Source organism: Carassius gibelio, chromosome A21, assembly GCF_023724105.1.
Source record: "Carassius gibelio isolate Cgi1373 ecotype wild population from Czech Republic chromosome A21, carGib1.2-hapl.c, whole genome shotgun sequence".
Classification (NCBI taxonomy): Eukaryota; Metazoa; Chordata; class Actinopteri; order Cypriniformes; family Cyprinidae; genus Carassius; species Carassius gibelio.
This window is the reverse complement of record NC_068391.1, coordinates 15,219,636-15,238,590: the sequence shown is the minus strand read 5'-3', so window position 1 is coordinate 15,238,590 and position 18,955 is coordinate 15,219,636. Positions and strand designations below refer to the sequence as shown.

Sequence of the window (18,955 nt, the reverse complement as noted above, 5' to 3'; positions counted from 1 at the left end):
TCCAAACTGGGAGTGTGTTTATTTACTCGCTGATAAAGGAAGCTTGCATGCTGAAGCGCACTAAAGGAAATCCCTTCTCCAGCATTCCTGATGGTCCAAATTCACCCACCAGCTCTGACCTTTCCAAAAAGTTAGTTTAAACAGAATCTGGCCGACAGATAGTTAAAGGGATAGTTGACACACAAAGAAAATTCTCTCATCATTTACTCACTCTCATCTCATTCCAAACCTGTATGATGCAGTTTTCTGAACTTTCACTGTATGGACAAAAATGAGTATTTTGTGTTCCGCAGGAGAAAGGAGTCATACAGGTTTGTCACAACAAGAGACTTGAGATCTCATCAGAATTGTCATTTTTTGTAACATAATTTTCTGTGGTTTGCCAAAAGGCTTTCACTTTCTTTTTGGTCAGGTTTGGCTCTAGTGTTGATTATAAAGAAAAGAGTGGACGTTTCAGTATAGTTGCAATATGTTCCTATGAACTTTGACTTGTCTGAACAGCTCTGCTGGAATCACTACCCACTAGAAAAGCTTCAGGCGTGTGTCTGTGTGTGTGTGTGTGAGAGAGAGAGAAGGAGCAGACATCAGGTTCACTCTATTTTGCCTCTATATGTTCAGTGTTGTGTCACTATCAAAGTCAGATAGGGAAATGATCCGGCAAACTGTATTTAAATACACTATACCTGCTTCCTCTTTTAATCTGTAAATCAGTATGACTGGATGTTTTTAAATAAAAGAATTTAATGAAATCGTATCTAGTAGTTTTATGGACTTATAATTTGATATTTAAAGACTTATATTACTATTCAGAAGTTTGGGTCAAAAGTTTTTTTGTAAGAAACAAATAATTTTATTAAGCTAGGATGCATTGAATTTATCAAAAGGGACGATAAAGACATAATGGTTCAAAAGATTTCTGCTTATCCATAAATATATTAAGCAGTGCAACTGTTTTCAACATTGATAAAAAAGGGAAGTTTATTTAGCACTAAATCATATTAGAATGATTGGTGAAGGATCACATGACACTGAAGAATGGAGTGCTGGCTGCTGAAAATTCAACTTTTCCAGAAAAAATAATGACTATTTTAAATTATAATAATATTTCACAAAAGTACTATTTTTACTGTATTTCTGATCAAATAAATGCAGCCTTGGTGAACATAAGAGACTTCTTTAAAACAAAACAAACAAATCTTGTTGACATTTTAAATGGAAATGTAGGAAGAGAACAAGGAAAACTTTCTTTCAAATGATGTGATAAAACAATGTAACATTGTTAATAATGACTGCATTTCAGAATTGTAGTAGGATGTTTATTAGGATACAAATTCGAATCAAAATGCAGAACAAAAGTGTAATTCATTTGTATAAATTACAAATTGATAAATATTTGATATAAAATTGTCTTGGGGGAATTACCTCTTAAGGTTTTGAGGTGTCTGTTTTGTTTAGTGAGGCAAAAATGCATACAAGACGAATGATAAAATGAATAATAAAATAAATAAAATTAATGATTCAAGACGCTGAGGCAAGATATGGTGACTGTGGAATCTGGAAGTCAATAGAAGTGTCCTCTGTGTTCAAAACGTCAGCCAGACAAAGTCACGGTCAGAGGTGCAGATTTCTTTAATGGGACAGGACAGTTTATCTGAGGATCCTGTTCCGTGAGACTAACTGACATGTAGCATCCACACAACTCTCAGCTGAATTACTCAAGGCTTGAAAAGTATAACTTTCACATGACTTTGGGATTTCTCATACATTTATGGCCAAGAGCACACATACATACATCATGATTCATGCACAATAAAGTGTTTCTCTGTTTGCTGTGAATGTATTCTGTCCTTGATGAGCCACAATATGATCTTCTTGACTACTATGATCTTCAGCTAGCATTTGATCTAATGCTAATAGGCTAAACATTACAGAAAATAAAAAAAATTACAGCTTAAATGAAAATACAGTGGCTTCGAAATTTGACATACAACTTGTATATATGAAGGCACTGTAATACATTCATACGTCATGCATTCATCTGAACCAAACAAATGAAGGTAAAATGATTTTCATTTGAGCTTGTAGATGAATCCCAGAGCCTTGAAATCTACACGTTAACCTGAATCTTTGGCCAATTGAAAGCTTCCCTCCTTTACATTGATGGCTCATTTAGGATTGATGCTAATTAAATCGACACAAGCTGTACCCAAATCAGTCATCTAGTGAAGAGAGTGCTTTGTTTTCTAAAAAGGTTCTGAAGCCCCACCCTGGAGTGCTGAGGAAGAAAAGAATGAAGAGTTGAATGTGGCGCAGTGCATGCTGGGACCTCTGTTTCCTGAAGGGACTGCCAGACAGTTTCCCCACCACAAGGAAGTAAAGCTGACTAGCTGCCAGGCAATGACACCCTCATCATACATATAAGATCAGGTATGTTCAAGGAGCCGGTTCACACAGAATGCGTTTTTACGCTCCACTGCAAATTGATTTTAAACGATAACTTCTAAACCTTTAAAGACAAACATGCTGTTAGTTATGATGTTGTTAATCAATGGGGTATGCTTCTGTTAAAACCATCGGTCCATATGATTTTACCTTTTTTTTTAATAATCATGTTTAAAGGTAGAATTCCGGGTGAAAAACTACATTACCCATGATTCTGCAGCAAAATCCACCAATGAGGGAATTATATATATATATATATATATATATATATATATATATATATATATATATATATATATATATATATATATATTTTTTTTTTTTTTTTTTTTTTAATTTTTTTTTTACTTCAAATCAAAATTTGTACCGTTTTGATTCACCTCATAGCTAGTTGGTTTGGTGCATGGCTTAAAACTCTTAAATTAAGACTTTTTTTTAAATCCTTATGGGAAAAATGATCAATGAAAAAAAAAAAGAAAGAAAAATGGGAAGGCTCGGTTGCGCTATATTATTTCTGTTGTTACAAACTCTCACACACAAGCCCTGCATTTTAAAGATGCTGTGTCAAAGTGCATGCAACGTTTAGCATCTCAAAACACTGCTTTTTTTCCTTTACATTCAGCTGTGTCTTGAGCGTAAGAACACATTCTGTGTGAACGACTATTTATAGTCACTAATTACACTAAAGGTCTGTCTTCAAGGATGCCCCAATCACAGAACAAATGCCTTGGGCATTATAATATTAGTACTAATAAATTCTCAGATAGTTTTTTATTTTTTTAAGTAAATGCAAAAAGGAAAAACTTCATTAACCAATAGTATTAATTAATCTCCAAACACAAAAAAAGGAACTAAAACCCTTTTACTCTGAAATGTGTTTAAGGGATTACTTCCTCTATACTGTTCTATGTATTCCTAAAATACCAGAGGATGGTATCAAAAGGTTTAGTGGTTTTATGAAATCCCAAAACACATTCTCTCCCATTAAAATTCTATGAATAAAAAAAAAAAAGCAATCAGTAGGGATCTCAGTACAGTGTAAAATCCTAATATTTTACTTAATCTTGTATTTCTCTAATTTCACAGATTAAGGCTGTGTTTCTTGGTCATTGTTCACTGAAAACCTATTCTTTCAAACATTCCATAACATTCCCACCATTTCTATGCATTCCTGTGTGTAATTCAATTAAAATGGCTCTATCCTCTCTGTATTTTCAGAGGAGTATACAGGGCTTCTTTTGAGCCACAGGTTGAGGACTGAGGAAGGCACGCACTGCGTCTGCAAAGACGTCCTTGATGCCATCCTGGCTGAGTGCCGAACACTCCAGGTACTTGATGGCGTGGATCTGGCGAGCCAGAGCCTGGCCCTGCTGTTGTGAGATGGGTGCCTGGTTCTGCTCCTTCAGCTTCTTCAGCACATCCGCATCATTGCGAAGATCACTCTTGGTCCCCACCAGCAGGATGGGCACGCTAGGACAGTGGTGCGTCACCTCTGGGTGCCACTTGTGCTTGACGTTCTCATAGGATGGGGGGCTGGAGATGGAGAAGCAGATAATGAAGACATTGGTCTGAGGGTAGGACAGCGTGCGAAGGCGATCGTACTCCTCCTGGCCTGCTGTGTCCCACAGATTGAGGCTGACGGTGCGGCCTTCCACAGTGACTTGGGAGCTGTAGTTGTCGAACACGGTGGGAATGTACTCTTTGGGGAACGCGCCGGTCGTGTACGAGATGAGCAGGCAGGTTTTTCCGACTGCTCCATCCCCCACAACCACACACTTGATGCTCTGCATGATAGAAAAGTGACTCGACTTCAGCAGTCTGCAGAGAAAAGAGACATTGCACTGTGTTAGAGGACAACATGGCAACAGTGTTAGATTAGAGCCCAACCGTTTAGCCAATATTATCGGGCGATATGACCATCTCACCGATATATCGGTATTGGTGAATATGCCACCGATACATTTTTTTTTTTTTACAGAATATATAACACCGATTAAATGCTTCTGAATGGTGTAATTACTTAGTTTGTCCAGCAGAGCATGCCCATTGTTTGCTACTGGCGACCCAGGTCAGTGTAGTGTAGAGATGCGTGGATGAGCTCAAACTTCCGCTGCTTCAAATTATCCACCCACCCACACCTATATTTGATCATAACATTACAGTGACTCTAATTCTTCTTAGCCTGTGTTACGGCTCCTGGAGCTGATCGCAGCCCCTTTAGTCAATGTTGGTGTTTATACCGGCTGTGCCACGGCACAGAACTTATGCTTATCACATTGGTCACATCACATTTCGCAACGCGACAAAATACAATAGAATTCTATTGTATTTTGTAGCACCGCACTGCTCGTGTCCAGTGTAGAATAGAATTATCAGAAAAAACACAACACGTAGAGTTTGTGGGGGAAAAAAATATATTAGTAATGTTTATATTTGGAAAAGCTGTGCTTCCTGCTAGACATGTGCCAGTATTCGGTAATGCGATATATCATGGTGATGAATATGTACGATATTGTGTTTGTGGGCACTTCTAAATACGTGACTAATTATACATTACAAATGATTCTGGGATGTATTTTAATACTACTTTTCCCATCACCTGGTCTAAATGCACAATACAGCTGTATGCTGCTTAAAAGACGCGTGCCGCTCTGATGTAAACAAGCACGCATGAGAAGCACATGGGAGAACAGTGAAAGACGCACTGAATGAAAGCACATTCAGTCTTTGACAGCAGATGGCACTAAACTGCAGAAAATGCAGCTGTTACCCTAGAAACCCCACATATAAAGCAGCTGTGCTTTCAGATTTGTGGATTTGCTATGGTGTTCATTACATTGCCAAATACTTAAATGTTTAGACTTAATAAGCTATTTATTTTCAAACTTTTTTTTTTTTTTTAATCTGGACTACAACGTCTTAATTGTTTGAAAGTGTTTTGTTTCTTTATTGTTCGTTCACACTTTACATTAGGGCTTCATTAGTTAATTCATTAGTTAACATAAACTGCCAATGAAAAATTCTTCTGAACATTCATCAATATTAGGCATTCCAATATTTAATAACACGTTGTTAAAATCAAAAGTTGCAACTGTTGAATTTAATTAGCTAACTTAAACTAAGACTTGTATTTTTTAACAAAGATGAATGACTTCTGTAGCTATTGCTCATTGTGAATGTTAATGCATTAACTAAGGTTAACTAATGAGGTGTTGTTGTAAAGTGATACCTATTGGTCTTTATAGTTCTTTTGCACTTTAATCTGTGTAAAACGTTTAACTTTATATATTTTTCTGTATTGTTTATTGTATTTAAATATTATTTAGTTATTTTTGGTATAAGAAAAAAGTTATTAAACCTGTTATACTGTAATATGGCCAATACAATATCGTGATAATACTGTATACCGTGATAAAACCATTAGCAATTAATTGCAACTTAAAAATTTGATACCGGCATATCCCTACTTCCTGCATAAACCTGCCCCTGTTGGTATGGCAGTAGTTTGCTTGTCCTACACAGTTACCTTGTTTAATTTCTTAATTCAAGATATATATATTTATGTTATTTATAATAAGTGAAGTGAAGTTTATTGTTAAGTGCACTGATGTCAGACTCATTTTGAATAATAAAGTTTTTTTGTTAAATTGTTAAATACCCTGCCTCCACTACACAGGCCAATGTTTGTCACATTATAAGTGTTTGATCACCACATTTGAGTTATCATTGCAAAAAAATTTGTTTATGTATATATATTCTGTTTATGTAGGTCATATACTGCATTCTATATACAGTACCAGTCTAAAGTTTGGACACACGAATGTGAAGAGTGTCCATACTTTTGTCTAAACTGTACTATAATATAGCATACACATAAAGAATATCGGATGATATATCTGTATCTGTCTTTTTTACTCCCTAATATCGGCACCGATCCCCAAAAAGCCCATATCGGTTGTGCTCTAGTTTAGATGAATCAAAGAATAGATAAATACACAATATTTCAGTACCATATCATTTATCAAGCTGAAATTAGAGTTTTTTATTTGTATTTTATTATTTTTATTTTTTCATTTATCGGTATTGGCAGATATTGGCGGATGTTTAATTAAAAAATTCATCCACAAAAACACAAATAATTAAATAGCATATTTTAACATAATCTTTATCAAAACTTGAACTTAATATTACGATACAATATTACATAATACTATACAAATGTTTGGCACAACATTAATATCTTTGGAGAGATACTATTATAATTTTTAATATTATGAAATTGTTTATTTGTAATTTATATAGGCAAAATACTATACTATAAATTTTAATATGAACCATAACAATTATCAACATATAGGCTTCAGTTATAAATAAACTTATACTAATATCACTGCAAACAGTCCACATACATATTTTAAGTTGAGTATGTACAGTACGAATGGAACATTGGAAAGAAAGATTTACACGCATGCAAAGAAAGGGACAAAAGAAAATGGTTAACAAGAACATCTAATTGTTTGTGTTCATGCAAATGTGTAGCATGTTAGGGTCATTTGGGAAGTAATAAAACAATGTTTTGAATGTACAGTCAGTCTCCCCTAGTTCCTTCTACTTCCCTTTGCAGTTTTATTGATAAGCTGTGTATATATCATAACACAAATGAATTCTCACTTGTATAATAGGGGGTTATTCGAGCTTTTGTCCTCCTTTTCACTTTCCATTTGGGACATATTCAACGGAAATATGACCAATTTGGGTTATAACAACGACTCAAATGGCCCTCTGTAGGAAATATGACACGCAGATTGAGATTTTCTAAAACATGTATGCTGGAAAATGTCAAAACTGGTGTGATTATGTTTCAGTGAATGCTAAAGACATTTCATGGCAGTCAGGGACACATTCAGTACACAACATTTGTGAAAGTCTGTTTAAAGTCAGCATGTTACAGATAATTGCTGTTTTTGTGGAAATTAAGATTAAGAAGTAGATTTACTGACTAGCTTTTCCTGTTACATCAGAGGCCAGTATAAAGTACTGTCAGCAAAGCACTATTGGGACTCTTTTCGTGTTATTGTCTGTCAATAAATACAATTTTTGTAATTAGTTTCCTTAATAGTTTGATCATGATATTCAACTAGCCTTGCTTTGTAGCAAATGTGAGAACGATTTGTGTTCTCGCACATCAACAAGAAACTGAGAGCTGCAGAGTTATGACCAGAAAAGTTCAGTTCTCGCTTTCTTTCTCACTTACTCCAAACGTCTGGCAGATGTTTGACCCCAGGAGAAAGGAGTGAGATGGACTCTGCCCAATCTCCAGAGACGCTCAGAAAGAGAAATACTCTGAGCCCTGCCCTCCTCTGCAAGGCGTTAGCAAATGTGGTTAGTGAACCAAGAGCTCAAAGAAACAGCACTGACAGCTCGGTCTGGGTGGAGTCTGTCCTGTCACTTCCAGCACAGCTTTGTCTTGTCACAATACTGATATGTAACAGCAGAACTGCTCAATGTTATACTGTACAATAGAGAAAAACAAGTGCTATAGAATTGCATTGCCATTTTTTTCTGCAACATTGTAGTTTTACTGTGTTCAACTCATACTTGGGAGTAGATTTTAATTCGTAGTAGATATTCAGGATTGGACAACTAAATATAATATTTTAAGTATCAACTATCGGAATACCCGTAGTGGTTGATGAATAATCTGCGTATTGTCTATAGTGGTTATGACCCTTGTTTAAATATCATTTTTGATTTTATCTCACTTTATCACTGAGCCAAATGACGCAAATCATGTATAAGCCAACAGAGGAACAGACATTCTAAGTTTTTGGCAGCAAAAGGAGAACTTGCACTAGATTGCAAAGTATGCAGAAAAAAAATCAAAACTAAAAGTTACATTTATTAATTTCTTACATTCAATACTGCAATTAGAATCTTAGGTCATGAAACTGAAACTAAAGCATGGATTGTAAATGCACACTAATTACACTGTATTTCCTCTACTGGGTGAAAATGAGAAGAAGAAAAAAAACTGGGAACTGTCGCCACAATTTATGACACAGCAAGTCACCATCTCTCCAGTGACCCAATGCAGAAAAGTGTGCCTCATTAAGCCCTTGTGTCATTCAAGATATTCTGCTGTTTTGCAACAGTATTTTCACATTAGGAAGTTAACAATAACGGCTCTGAGTGTGGAAGATCCTCTCACAGATGTGCTATTTTCCCGGCTATCTAGAATGACTGTGATAGGTTAATAAAATATGCTAAAGCAAATATCACTCCTCATATGGAAGCAGCTATATGGTTCAGAAATAGATATCCCAACTTCTGCATGGCTCTGTTCTGATGGATTTTAAAAATGAGGATGTTTCTCAGTTCCCAAAACCCAACTGCTTTTTTTTTATTATTTTTTTATTTGCATAATATCCCATTCATTTTCTTAAAGGACTATAGGCCTACTATGTTTCAACATGCACAACCAAAGATTCACAGAAAGGTCTTCTCGCCAAGAGGTTAATGTTTCAGAATAATATATAGGCCTAAGGTACATTAAAAGACATTTTTGTTTCCATACATATGATTTATCGCAGTAATCCGCCTTGTGTTTTCAAAGTAGCCTACTTAAATTCAGTGTGGTCAAAAAAGTGATGTAGGCACTTCACTGGAGGTTGTAACTAGCTATAGTCTGGCATCATGAACTGAAATAAAAATGAAAGCAATTTGACATTTATTTGTACACAACGGTAGCTGTCAATACTCTTAATTACAGTGCGTTACAGTGGTCGTGTGTTATTCTGAGGGAGTGGCCCTTATTCCTGCTCTCTGATTTAAAAACATAAGCCACTGTTTATTCATCAAGCTGCGGTCGAAAGCGAGAACATCACAGCAAATTTAGAAAAATCTCACTTTTTCCAAATTATAAATCTACCTCTGTGCTATTTCTATTTGCTAATCCAAGACAAAAATGAATAAACACAGACTATGTTGTTTAACAAACTGTAAAATCTATATCACAGGACTACATACGACCGTTAAACAACATATCTTACCAAACATATCAGATGCTCCTGAGGACCGTAATCCCGCTTCTGTGGAAAGTAGTTGAAGTCTGTAGGACGTGAGAGAGTTCACCCCTCAGAGAGGAAGTTAATGGCTTAACTGCATATTTGAGGAAGTTTACCGATGTAAATGTGGCTATGACAATGTTTGAAGAGGGCGTAACAGTCTGTCTACACTACAAGCGCGCGCGCCCACTTTGATCAACTAAGTCAAGTGTGCTCGCGTGCACTGTCTGCTTCGTTCTGGTCTGGTCGCGTCGTGTTCATTGACTGTGAAAAATAGCCAGGTGTTGTTGTTAGTTCGCAGTATAGAACATATGCATCACAAGGGAAATCCCGTATCATCACCACAAACTGATGTTGAAACTACCTGAACTAAAGAGAAGCCTTGAGAATATCGACTTGAATCATTCACAGAGCCGTGGGTTTTACTCACGCTTGCAAAAAAATAACATGCTTATCATATTTTCCACCAAATCCACGAATGTAAACCCTTAAATGAATCAAATCTGTTTTCATTTATTGCCCCACATCGTTACAAATTCGTTGTAGCGTTCTTCTTTTGTGGAGAGCAAAAATAGATGTTTTGAAAAATGTTCAGGTTGCTCTCTTCCATGAAAGTGGATGAGGAATGTGGCTGTGATTAGTTCTAATAATAGGCTAAATATGTGATAAATAAAAACACATTGACTTTGGATTGTTTGTATAGGCTACGTTGTTTTTGCTATATGAAAAAAAAGAATGATTAGTAGCCTAAATGATGAAAAAAAATGTATTTAATTGAAACTATTCTTTGATAATCTATATGTAATATCGTGTAAAGTTAAAGGCTTTCAAACAAACAGACAGAGATGGAGATCATCATAATGCACTCACATTGTAACACATCATAAGGTTATGCTTTGGTAAACAGATGAAAACTAGGAGGGGTTTCTTCATTTTTCGCCGCATGGTTGATCATGCCACTAGATGGCTGTGTCTTTCTGCTTTTTGAGAACAAACCTCAAACCCTGAGAATTGATATCCCAAGAAACTATTTGCTTAACCATTAGAAAATCTCCAAAAGCAACACCAACCGGATTCTTAACAGCGAGGGGGTTTGGATCACTCAGAAAAAGAGGACAGTTAAACCATGCGATGAACCTCGAAGTTTAGGCGAATTTATAAACCCGGGAAATACTTTTGTGTCATATGCTACATTTGGAAGACGTTTTCTTCATTTTAGACGTTTTGTTAGAAACGCGTATGAGCACCAGTAGCCTAATGGACAAATATTCTTGACAAATACTTTATATTATTGACATGGGCGGGTTATTGCGCAGACTGTAAGGGGGGCGTGGAGAATGTATGTCGAACTTTTTTTAAGTATCGTTTGACCATTAAAATGACAACATTTCTGCACCCGAGTTAAAACAACATCCCGCTGCTAAGAATAACAACATCTACTGCTATCGGTTGCCTGATGGATCTCAGGCAGATCAAATGAAACCGTTACAACCGATTTGTTACGAGTGTCTCCAATAGTTTACAACCTTCGGATTTTGACAGGTAATCTGACATTTTCAATCAGTAACATTATATGTGTGAGGCTACATGTGCATCTGCTTCATGACGACAACTGTAAAACAGAGCTCGTGCTACTTTTGCTTATGTCCTTTTGTATGCTATCTGATAAGAGCAATAGACCACACAAAGGCGAAACTTGATCATACCACCAAAAGAGGCATATTGTCCGCTGTTTTTATAGTAAGATGAATTTGATTATCAGGCATCTGAGTAAGTTAGCCAAATATGTAAATATATATACAGTACAGACCAACAGTTTGGAAGTATTACTATTTTGTTATGTTTTTGAAAGAAGTTTCTTCTGCTCATCAAGCCTGCATTTATTTGATCAAAAATACAGAAAAAAAAAATGTAATATTGTGATATATTATTACAATTTAAAATAATTGTTTTTAAATTTATTATACTTTAAATTATGATTTATTTCTGTGATGCAAAGCTGAAATTTTAGGATCATAATCACATGATCCTTTAGAAATCAATTTTAATATGATGATTCATTATCAAAGTTGGAAACAGTTCTGCTGCTTAATATTTTTTCAGAACATGTGATACTTTTTTAGGATACTTTGATGAATAAAAAGCAAACAAAAAAGAAGCTATGTTTTTAAAATATAAATATTTTGTAATAACAATATACACTACTGGTCAGTAATTTGGGGTCAGTAATTTTTTTCTTCTTTTTTAAAAAATAAAATCAATACTTTTATTCAGCAAGGATGTGTTAAATTGCTAAAAAGTGATAGTAAAGAAAATATATTATTAGAATATATATTATTAGAATTTTTATTTTGAATAAATACAGTTCTTTTTAACCTTTTATTCATCAAATATATTAGACAGCAGAACTGTTTCCAACACTCATAATAAATCAGAATATTAGAATGATTTCTAAATGATCATGTGATAGACTGGATGTTACATGTGACACTGAAGGCTGGAGTAATGATGCTGAAAATTCAGCTTTGCATCACAGGAGTAATTATTATTTATTTCTTTAGTATATTCAAATAGAAAACTATTATTTTAAGTTGTAATAATATTTCACAATATTACTGTTTTTTCTGTATTTTTGATCAAATAAATGCAGGCTTGATGAGCAGAAGAAACTTCTTTCAAAAACATTAAAAATAGTAATGCTTCCAAACTTTTGGTCTGTACTGTATAAAAAAAATAAAAAAAAAACGCGTAAATGACCTAAAGCGTGGAGCCTAATCTGGAGGCTTTTTCCATGTATTATCTTCAACTATAACTCTACCCATATGGCATTGTGCATTAGCACATTTCCCTTTTAACAAACAAGTTTCTAAGGTTTATTATGTTTGATACATATTTTTTATTATTATAATTAATACATTATTGAGCTGTGACTAGAATCTTTATAATCCAGCTGTGACTAGTACAGTTTTCATTTTCACTGGAGACTTTTATTTAGATATTAGTGCGTATTCCAATAGTGTATCTATTAAAAATGTTGCCGGTAATTCCAGTTTATTAGTTTGGTATTAGTATGTATTACAAAGTTATTTGTAACCATTCAAATAATTTACTGTCATTCATTTAATAGACAGTAGTAGTCCTTTTTAAGGACTTTTTAGTAGTAGTAGAATTTTTTTTATATCTTAGGCCTACTTGTTGGATTTGTAATTAAACCTAAGCAACCATTTAACTAAAACAACTGCAATTAGTGCAATAAGAAATTTTACCAGTGACACCCATAAATAGATACTATAAAAGTACTAGTAGAACGGATAGATATCAAGTCAATAGTCACTACTGGGATAGTGATTAGTAGCAAAATAGTAATTATTAGTGACAAATCACTATTTGAAGAAGAACTGGCATACACACTAGTGAAACTGAAAAATATACTATTTGCTTTTGGATTACTTATAGTACTAGCAATTAAAAATAAATACCAGTAACCTAAAAATTGGTGTAGAGTAATACTTGTTAAAAAGATTAGCTGTAACACTCAATGTTGTTTATTTTATAATAGTATATATGTGAGTGAATGTTTCGTTATTTCTCATTGGCAGATTTGTATTTTTCATTTAAATGCTTTCTAACTTTACGTTTAGCATGGATCTATTGAGATTTGCCAGACATTGTATGTACATTGCATGGCTTGGCTTCTTATGGAGGAGTGCAGCAGATCAGCCCAGCCTGACAGACCACCTGCAGTCTGCCCATGGAGTACCTGGTAGGAAATCATAATTCAGTTGCTTCCCATGTTTTATGAATTTTATGTTACATAATTCCAGTGGAACAGTGTTTGTTGTAGAGAGAATTGTCCCACTCTGAGAAATGGTGCATGGTATACCCCGGTCCCTCTGCGCTGCTAGATAAGATAAAGCACTTCCCTTGTCTAGTCAGAGCCTCATGTGTGATACCAAACCAATCTTTCACAATCCATATGGTACTCTTATATGTGGTAACCAAGAATTAAAATAATTCACCTGACAAAATTACATGTCAGGATACTGGAATTAAAGGAATATTCACCTTAAAATAAGAAAAAGCTGAAAATGTATTCACCCTCCAACCATCTAAGATGTAGAGGAGTTTAATTCAACAGAACAGTTTTGGAGAAATTTAGCATTAGATCAGTTACTCACCTTTGAGTTCTCTGCAGTGAATGTTGCCATCAACAACTTATAAAAGCATTGCAATAATCCAAAGGTAAACCACGTAAGTCCAATCCATCAATAAACATCTTGTGAAGCAAAAATGTGTGTTTTATAATAAACAAATGTATTGTTTTTAACTTGATTTCACATAAAATACAAATCCTCTATCAATAACAGTTTACTCCATTTAAAAATTTGCATTGACTAAATCAGGAGAGAAGTATGCACAGATCACGCAGCATTTACGAGCCAAAACAGTTCTAAGCAAATGTGTCAGTGTATTTTGATGAGAGGAAAACAGGGCATGGACTTTTTCCACTGGAGGAAGCATTATTATGGACTGGTATTTTGGCCAATGGCTTAATATGTTTCAATGATTATATTTTGTTTCTTACTAACACACACCTTTTTAGTTTACAAGATGTTAATTTATGGACTGGAGTTGTTTGGATTACTTGTGGATTATTGAGGTTTTTATCAGCTGTTTGGACTCTCATTCTGATGTCACCCATTCACTGAAGACAATCCATTGGTGAGGTAATGCTAAATTCTTCCAAATCTGTTCTGATGAAGAAACACGCTCATCTACATCTTGTATGGTAAGAGGGTGAGTTTCAGCAAAGTTTCATTTTTGGGTGAAATATTCCTTTAAAGCAGCAATTCTTAACATTTTTGTGTTCAAAATATACAAATTGTATATAATAACCAAGTACACCATGAATCCATTTTCTTGTCCTGAATCACTGTGATACACCTATATTAAGTGTATATATTTGGACTATTTAGACTGGTTCGGGTAGGTACCACTGCGGAGTAGCCCAGTACCTGTGTAATTCGCCATAGACATAAACAGACAGAAATAGGTGCAGTGTTCTGACAGAACACCATACACATCAGAATGGGATACCTTCAGTTAATGCGCATGCGCAGCAGTGAAATTGGTGGAATTGCGCATGCTTTAAATTTAAACATCATTTCAGCATACCTAAAATTACAAGCGGTAAACTGCATACCCCTTTGAAACTGTATTTTTATTAAACCAGGGCCTATCAAAAAAGCATACCCCTTTATAAACTGTATTTTTATTAAACCAGGGCCTATCAAAAAAAGCATACCACTGTATAAACTGTATTTTTAATACAGACAAAGAAGGCTAAATTGACAGACTCCGCTATAAAACTCAACTTCCAGTATGCTATTCTGACAAAGTATGCGACATCGACAGAACACCGGCTATAATGCAAACAGCAGCATACTTGATAACATCAATCAGCTCGCTTTGGATTCTGCTACAATAAAAAGAAATAGGATATCAAATACAACTGCCTCCTTTCATTTTCATTTAAACATAACAACAGATGCAGAAATGTACTTACTTCAGGAAGATGCACTGTTGGGAACGTTACTTTAAAAGTACTTTAAAAAAGTAATTAGTTATAGTTACTCACTACTTGAGTTAGTAACTGAATTACTCTATAATAAAAGTAACTCGTTACCAGGGAAAGTAACTATTTGTGTTATTGTAAAAAAAAAAGTAAAAAAAAAGTTGCTAAATGTCTAAGAATTTTTTTAGCAGTTTTCACAAGTCAGTTAAAATGAGTAGAACAGACAGGTGTTCGTACATAACTTTCGATGTTTATTGCACGTCAACGGACAGCAAGGGTTTTATTCTGCACTTCAAGTATTATCTTTGTAAGAAAAGTGTTTTTGGCCACTAGCTTTGTAGATGCGTGTCACACATTACACGTACACATTACATGCACATTCTCGCCTTTGACCGCAATGAATTTGAAATAGTGCTTATATCTCCACCTTGATAATGCCAACTTTTCATCGGATTGCTCCTGACTCGCTATCTCTGCTGCTGCTTCGAATCTCTCTTTAGCTGTTGCGTTCGTGCTAGTGATGTGTCGTTCGTGAATGAATCGTTCTTTTTGAACGAATATTTTAGGTGAACGAATCGTTCTCGTTCACGTAATCCACTGACTCATATTTCTCGTTCAGTGAAGTTCCTCCTTCCACAGCAGCGCGGCGCTATTAGTAGCGCATGCCGCATGCGCAGTTCGGTGAACTGGGTAACTGAACCACTTCATCCTGTCAAAGAATTACTCAACCTCGAGCCAATAGCCTTCGAGTATGAGATGTGACAGAGTATGTGATTTGTTCAATGTAGTGAACGAATACGCCCTTCAATGAACGAGTTTCATATGAGTCTGAACTTTACACGTACACATTACATGCACATTCTCGCCTTTGACCGCAATGAATTTGAAATAGTGCTTATATCTCCACCTTGATAATGCCAACTTTTTTATCGTTCGTGAATGAAATGACTGAACTGATACCCATGTCGCTCTTGCACAAGTTGAATGATTTAGTACATCTCGTTCGTGAATGAAATGACTGAACTGAAACACATGTCATTCGTGAACGAGCTGAAAGAACGGATACATGTCGTTCGTGAATTAAATGAACGGTTACATAGCTTATCTCATTCATGAACGTAATGAATGAGAGTAAACCGGGTTAGTCTGCCATTTAGCATGTCAATCTCGCAAAATGCAAAGGTACAATACTGTGCACATATGCTTGTTTTGATATTTAGCAACTCCATGTTTAGATCCAGATCAGTTTTTGTAACAAGTGAATACGTTCATTAACTAAAGACATAACACATAATACACTCATTTTTTTGCCACCTGCTGGCATATTTTGTTTAATACGAAGAAATGATAACGGAACGAATCATTGAAAGATTCTGAACAAATCATTTTGGTAAACGAACTGAAAATGAACGAATCTCTAGAAAGAATCATAATTTCCACCACTAGTTCGTGCGTGTGTGTGTGTGTGTTTGGCGCCGCTGGCGTAAAAACACTGGCTCTGATTGGCTACCATGAAACACATGACTCTGCTTTAGCCAATCATAATCGCTTATCTCATTATTAACCCACCTCCTTACTCGCTGTGTGAGCCAGGGGTGCGTTCGGATAAATCAATGCATAGTAACGCACCGCATTTTACATCCTGTAATGTTAACGGCGTTGTAACAACGGGAAAAGTAATTAGTTAGATTACCCCGTTACTGAAAAAATTACGTCGTTACCTAACGCCGTTCTTTTAAACGGCGTTATTCCAAACACAGGGAATATGTATATATACAGCCATTACAATAGGGCTTGGGCGTCATGATGTCATTACTTGGCGTGGCCGCCACGTTGGTAGCCTCCTTTACTGCTACACGGGCTACTGCGCAGTGTTTAGACATACTCCCTCTCATCCTTGTGTCTTAATTTGATTAATTAAAAATCTATTTCAACCATGGTAAAACGTTGCTGTATTGTGGGGTGTAATAGCGCAACATATAATCGCCATGGGGAAAATAAAATGGATTAACTTTACACCGCTTTCCTGCTTGGAGGCGCGACCAAGGAGACCATAACATCTGAATATTCATTTATATAGCTTAAGTCAACATAATGCTCACAAAACAATGCTCACAAAACAAACAAGGTAGCCGAAGATATCTGTAATGCAAAAGTGCGGCAGCAAGTCTCCGTCGGTACTCCACTATTTGTTGGGAATTTCATATGGATCCAAACCATTAATAGTGCCGATTTTGTCCACATACCGGTCCCTGGCATCCATATTTAGTGTATCCCTATAAATCCCACAACATTTTCGCGATTTTAAAATCTTTTTTTCTTTCTCTCTACTCATCTCTTCTTGTTCAACTTGCTGTATGTTTACATTCGCGAGGCTAGCAACAGGGCCGCCACGCCCCAGAATGCAACTCGGCGCCCAAGCCCTATAAAACAATTAATTTTTTTTTTTTCATTTTAACATATAGATAAATTGAATACAGACCAAAGATAACCTGTTAGATTTACCCAAAATGAATTATATTTTATGTTTAACCACTTTTAAAGAGACATCAGAGCCAGCGGCACATATCAGAAGGTCTAGCCGAGGAGAGGCTGCTCTCTGCGGATACTTGAGGCGCTGGCTTTATAAATAAACCACAGATTTGAGTTTCAAACAACTACATTATCACCTGAAATACTTTTAAAATTACATTTCATGACACAATAACAGTAATATTTTGAAAATGATCCGAATAAATGGTGGTTGAACTCAAACAATGCTGCGTGAACTCAACCAATCAGGATGTTTAATGCCCAAGTCCCGCCCCCGAAAGTTCCGGAACTTTGAAAAAGTACTACCTCACCAGCAGGGACTTTCTGAGGGGCATTTTTTTACCCAGAACTTTATATAGTTCTTGGTTCCTGCTGGGGAAACACACAGAGTACCAGCCCAAAGTCTCTAGATCCTGGGTAAAGTTCCTGCTGTGGAAATAAATGGCTTCTACGAGGCAAGACTGCTGGAGTTTGTCACCCTCTCAAGTTTTGTTGTCCATCAAAGTGTCCTCTTGTGCTTTGGCATTAATGTTCAGTTTCCACTTAAACTGATCCTTATCCTGTCATACAATTTCATCAGCAGGCAGGTTGTAGTACACTCAAAACTCTTCAAAGAATAAAATGTAGACTCTTATATATTTAACAGTGGCATTGGCAACTACTTTTTAACTCTCATTGCTCAGAAAAGATTAAACTCTAAACACAATATGACTGACGTTTTTTTATTTACTATTTCTGTTGTACTAGTTATTAGTTTATAGTAAGTCATTTGGATAAATATAGTAATCAAGCTGCCTTTAAAGTGGTTTCAGAGGTCATCATCCCATTTTCCCAGGCCCTCTGCCTCACTGGTGTTAATTCAAAATGGGCTTAGAATCTCAGCTGCTGGTGGAATGCATTCCCAAAAACATTTCTCATTTTATAGGAAATAATAAGATTTTCAGTGTTATCTCCATTCAGAGTTGAGAGCTGAAATGTTGGACCACTATCAAGTGTGATGCCAGAATCTCCTTCCGGTATCCATGTAGAGAGACTATTATCTAGTCCACTCCGAAACCAATCCATCAAGACTCTGTCATCCCACAATGTTAAATGACAATACTGCTGAAATTCCTCCACATATCCTTCTATATGTTGGCCATTTTGGTAAATGGAATACAAAATATCTTCTGTGGTGACTGCTGCCACTGATATAATGGTTGCTGGTCTGGAATTTTGTCACAAGTACAGAAGACTCAAAGGTAACATCAACAACAAAGTCTTTATTCACAGGTATTTTAGAGAAACAGCATGATACATAGTTGAATATACAATTGAATGAAGATAGATAGCACTTAGCTTG

The 18,955-nt window shown here is 35.7% G+C and overlaps 2 protein-coding genes across 3 annotated transcripts in view; one reads left to right on the top strand and one right to left on the bottom strand.

The window, feature by feature from the left end:
* Window positions 1-1,302: 1,302 nt before the first annotated feature.
* LOC127941510 (rho-related GTP-binding protein RhoG) lies at window positions 1,303-9,656 on the bottom strand. The gene is made up of 2 exons (XM_052536593.1): window positions 9,492-9,656; window positions 1,303-4,260 (listed from the first exon to the last, which is right to left on the bottom strand). The coding sequence occupies exon 2, from the start codon at window positions 4,230-4,232 to the stop codon at window positions 3,657-3,659; it is 576 nt and encodes a 191-aa protein (XP_052392553.1). The 5' UTR covers window positions 4,233-4,260; window positions 9,492-9,656; the 3' UTR covers window positions 1,303-3,656.
* Window positions 9,657-10,538: 882 nt separating this feature from the next.
* LOC127941623 (stromal interaction molecule 1) overlaps window positions 10,539-18,955 on the top strand; it is a 30,868-nt gene continuing 22,451 nt past the window's right edge. For both annotated transcript variants that reach the window (XM_052536920.1, XM_052536919.1), the window contains exons 1-2: window positions 10,539-11,048; window positions 13,148-13,269. In XM_052536920.1, the coding sequence (XP_052392880.1) occupies window positions 13,149-13,269 (121 nt within the window). In that variant the 5' untranslated portion in view covers window positions 10,539-11,048; window position 13,148. The remainder of the gene's footprint in view (window positions 11,049-13,147; window positions 13,270-18,955) is intronic.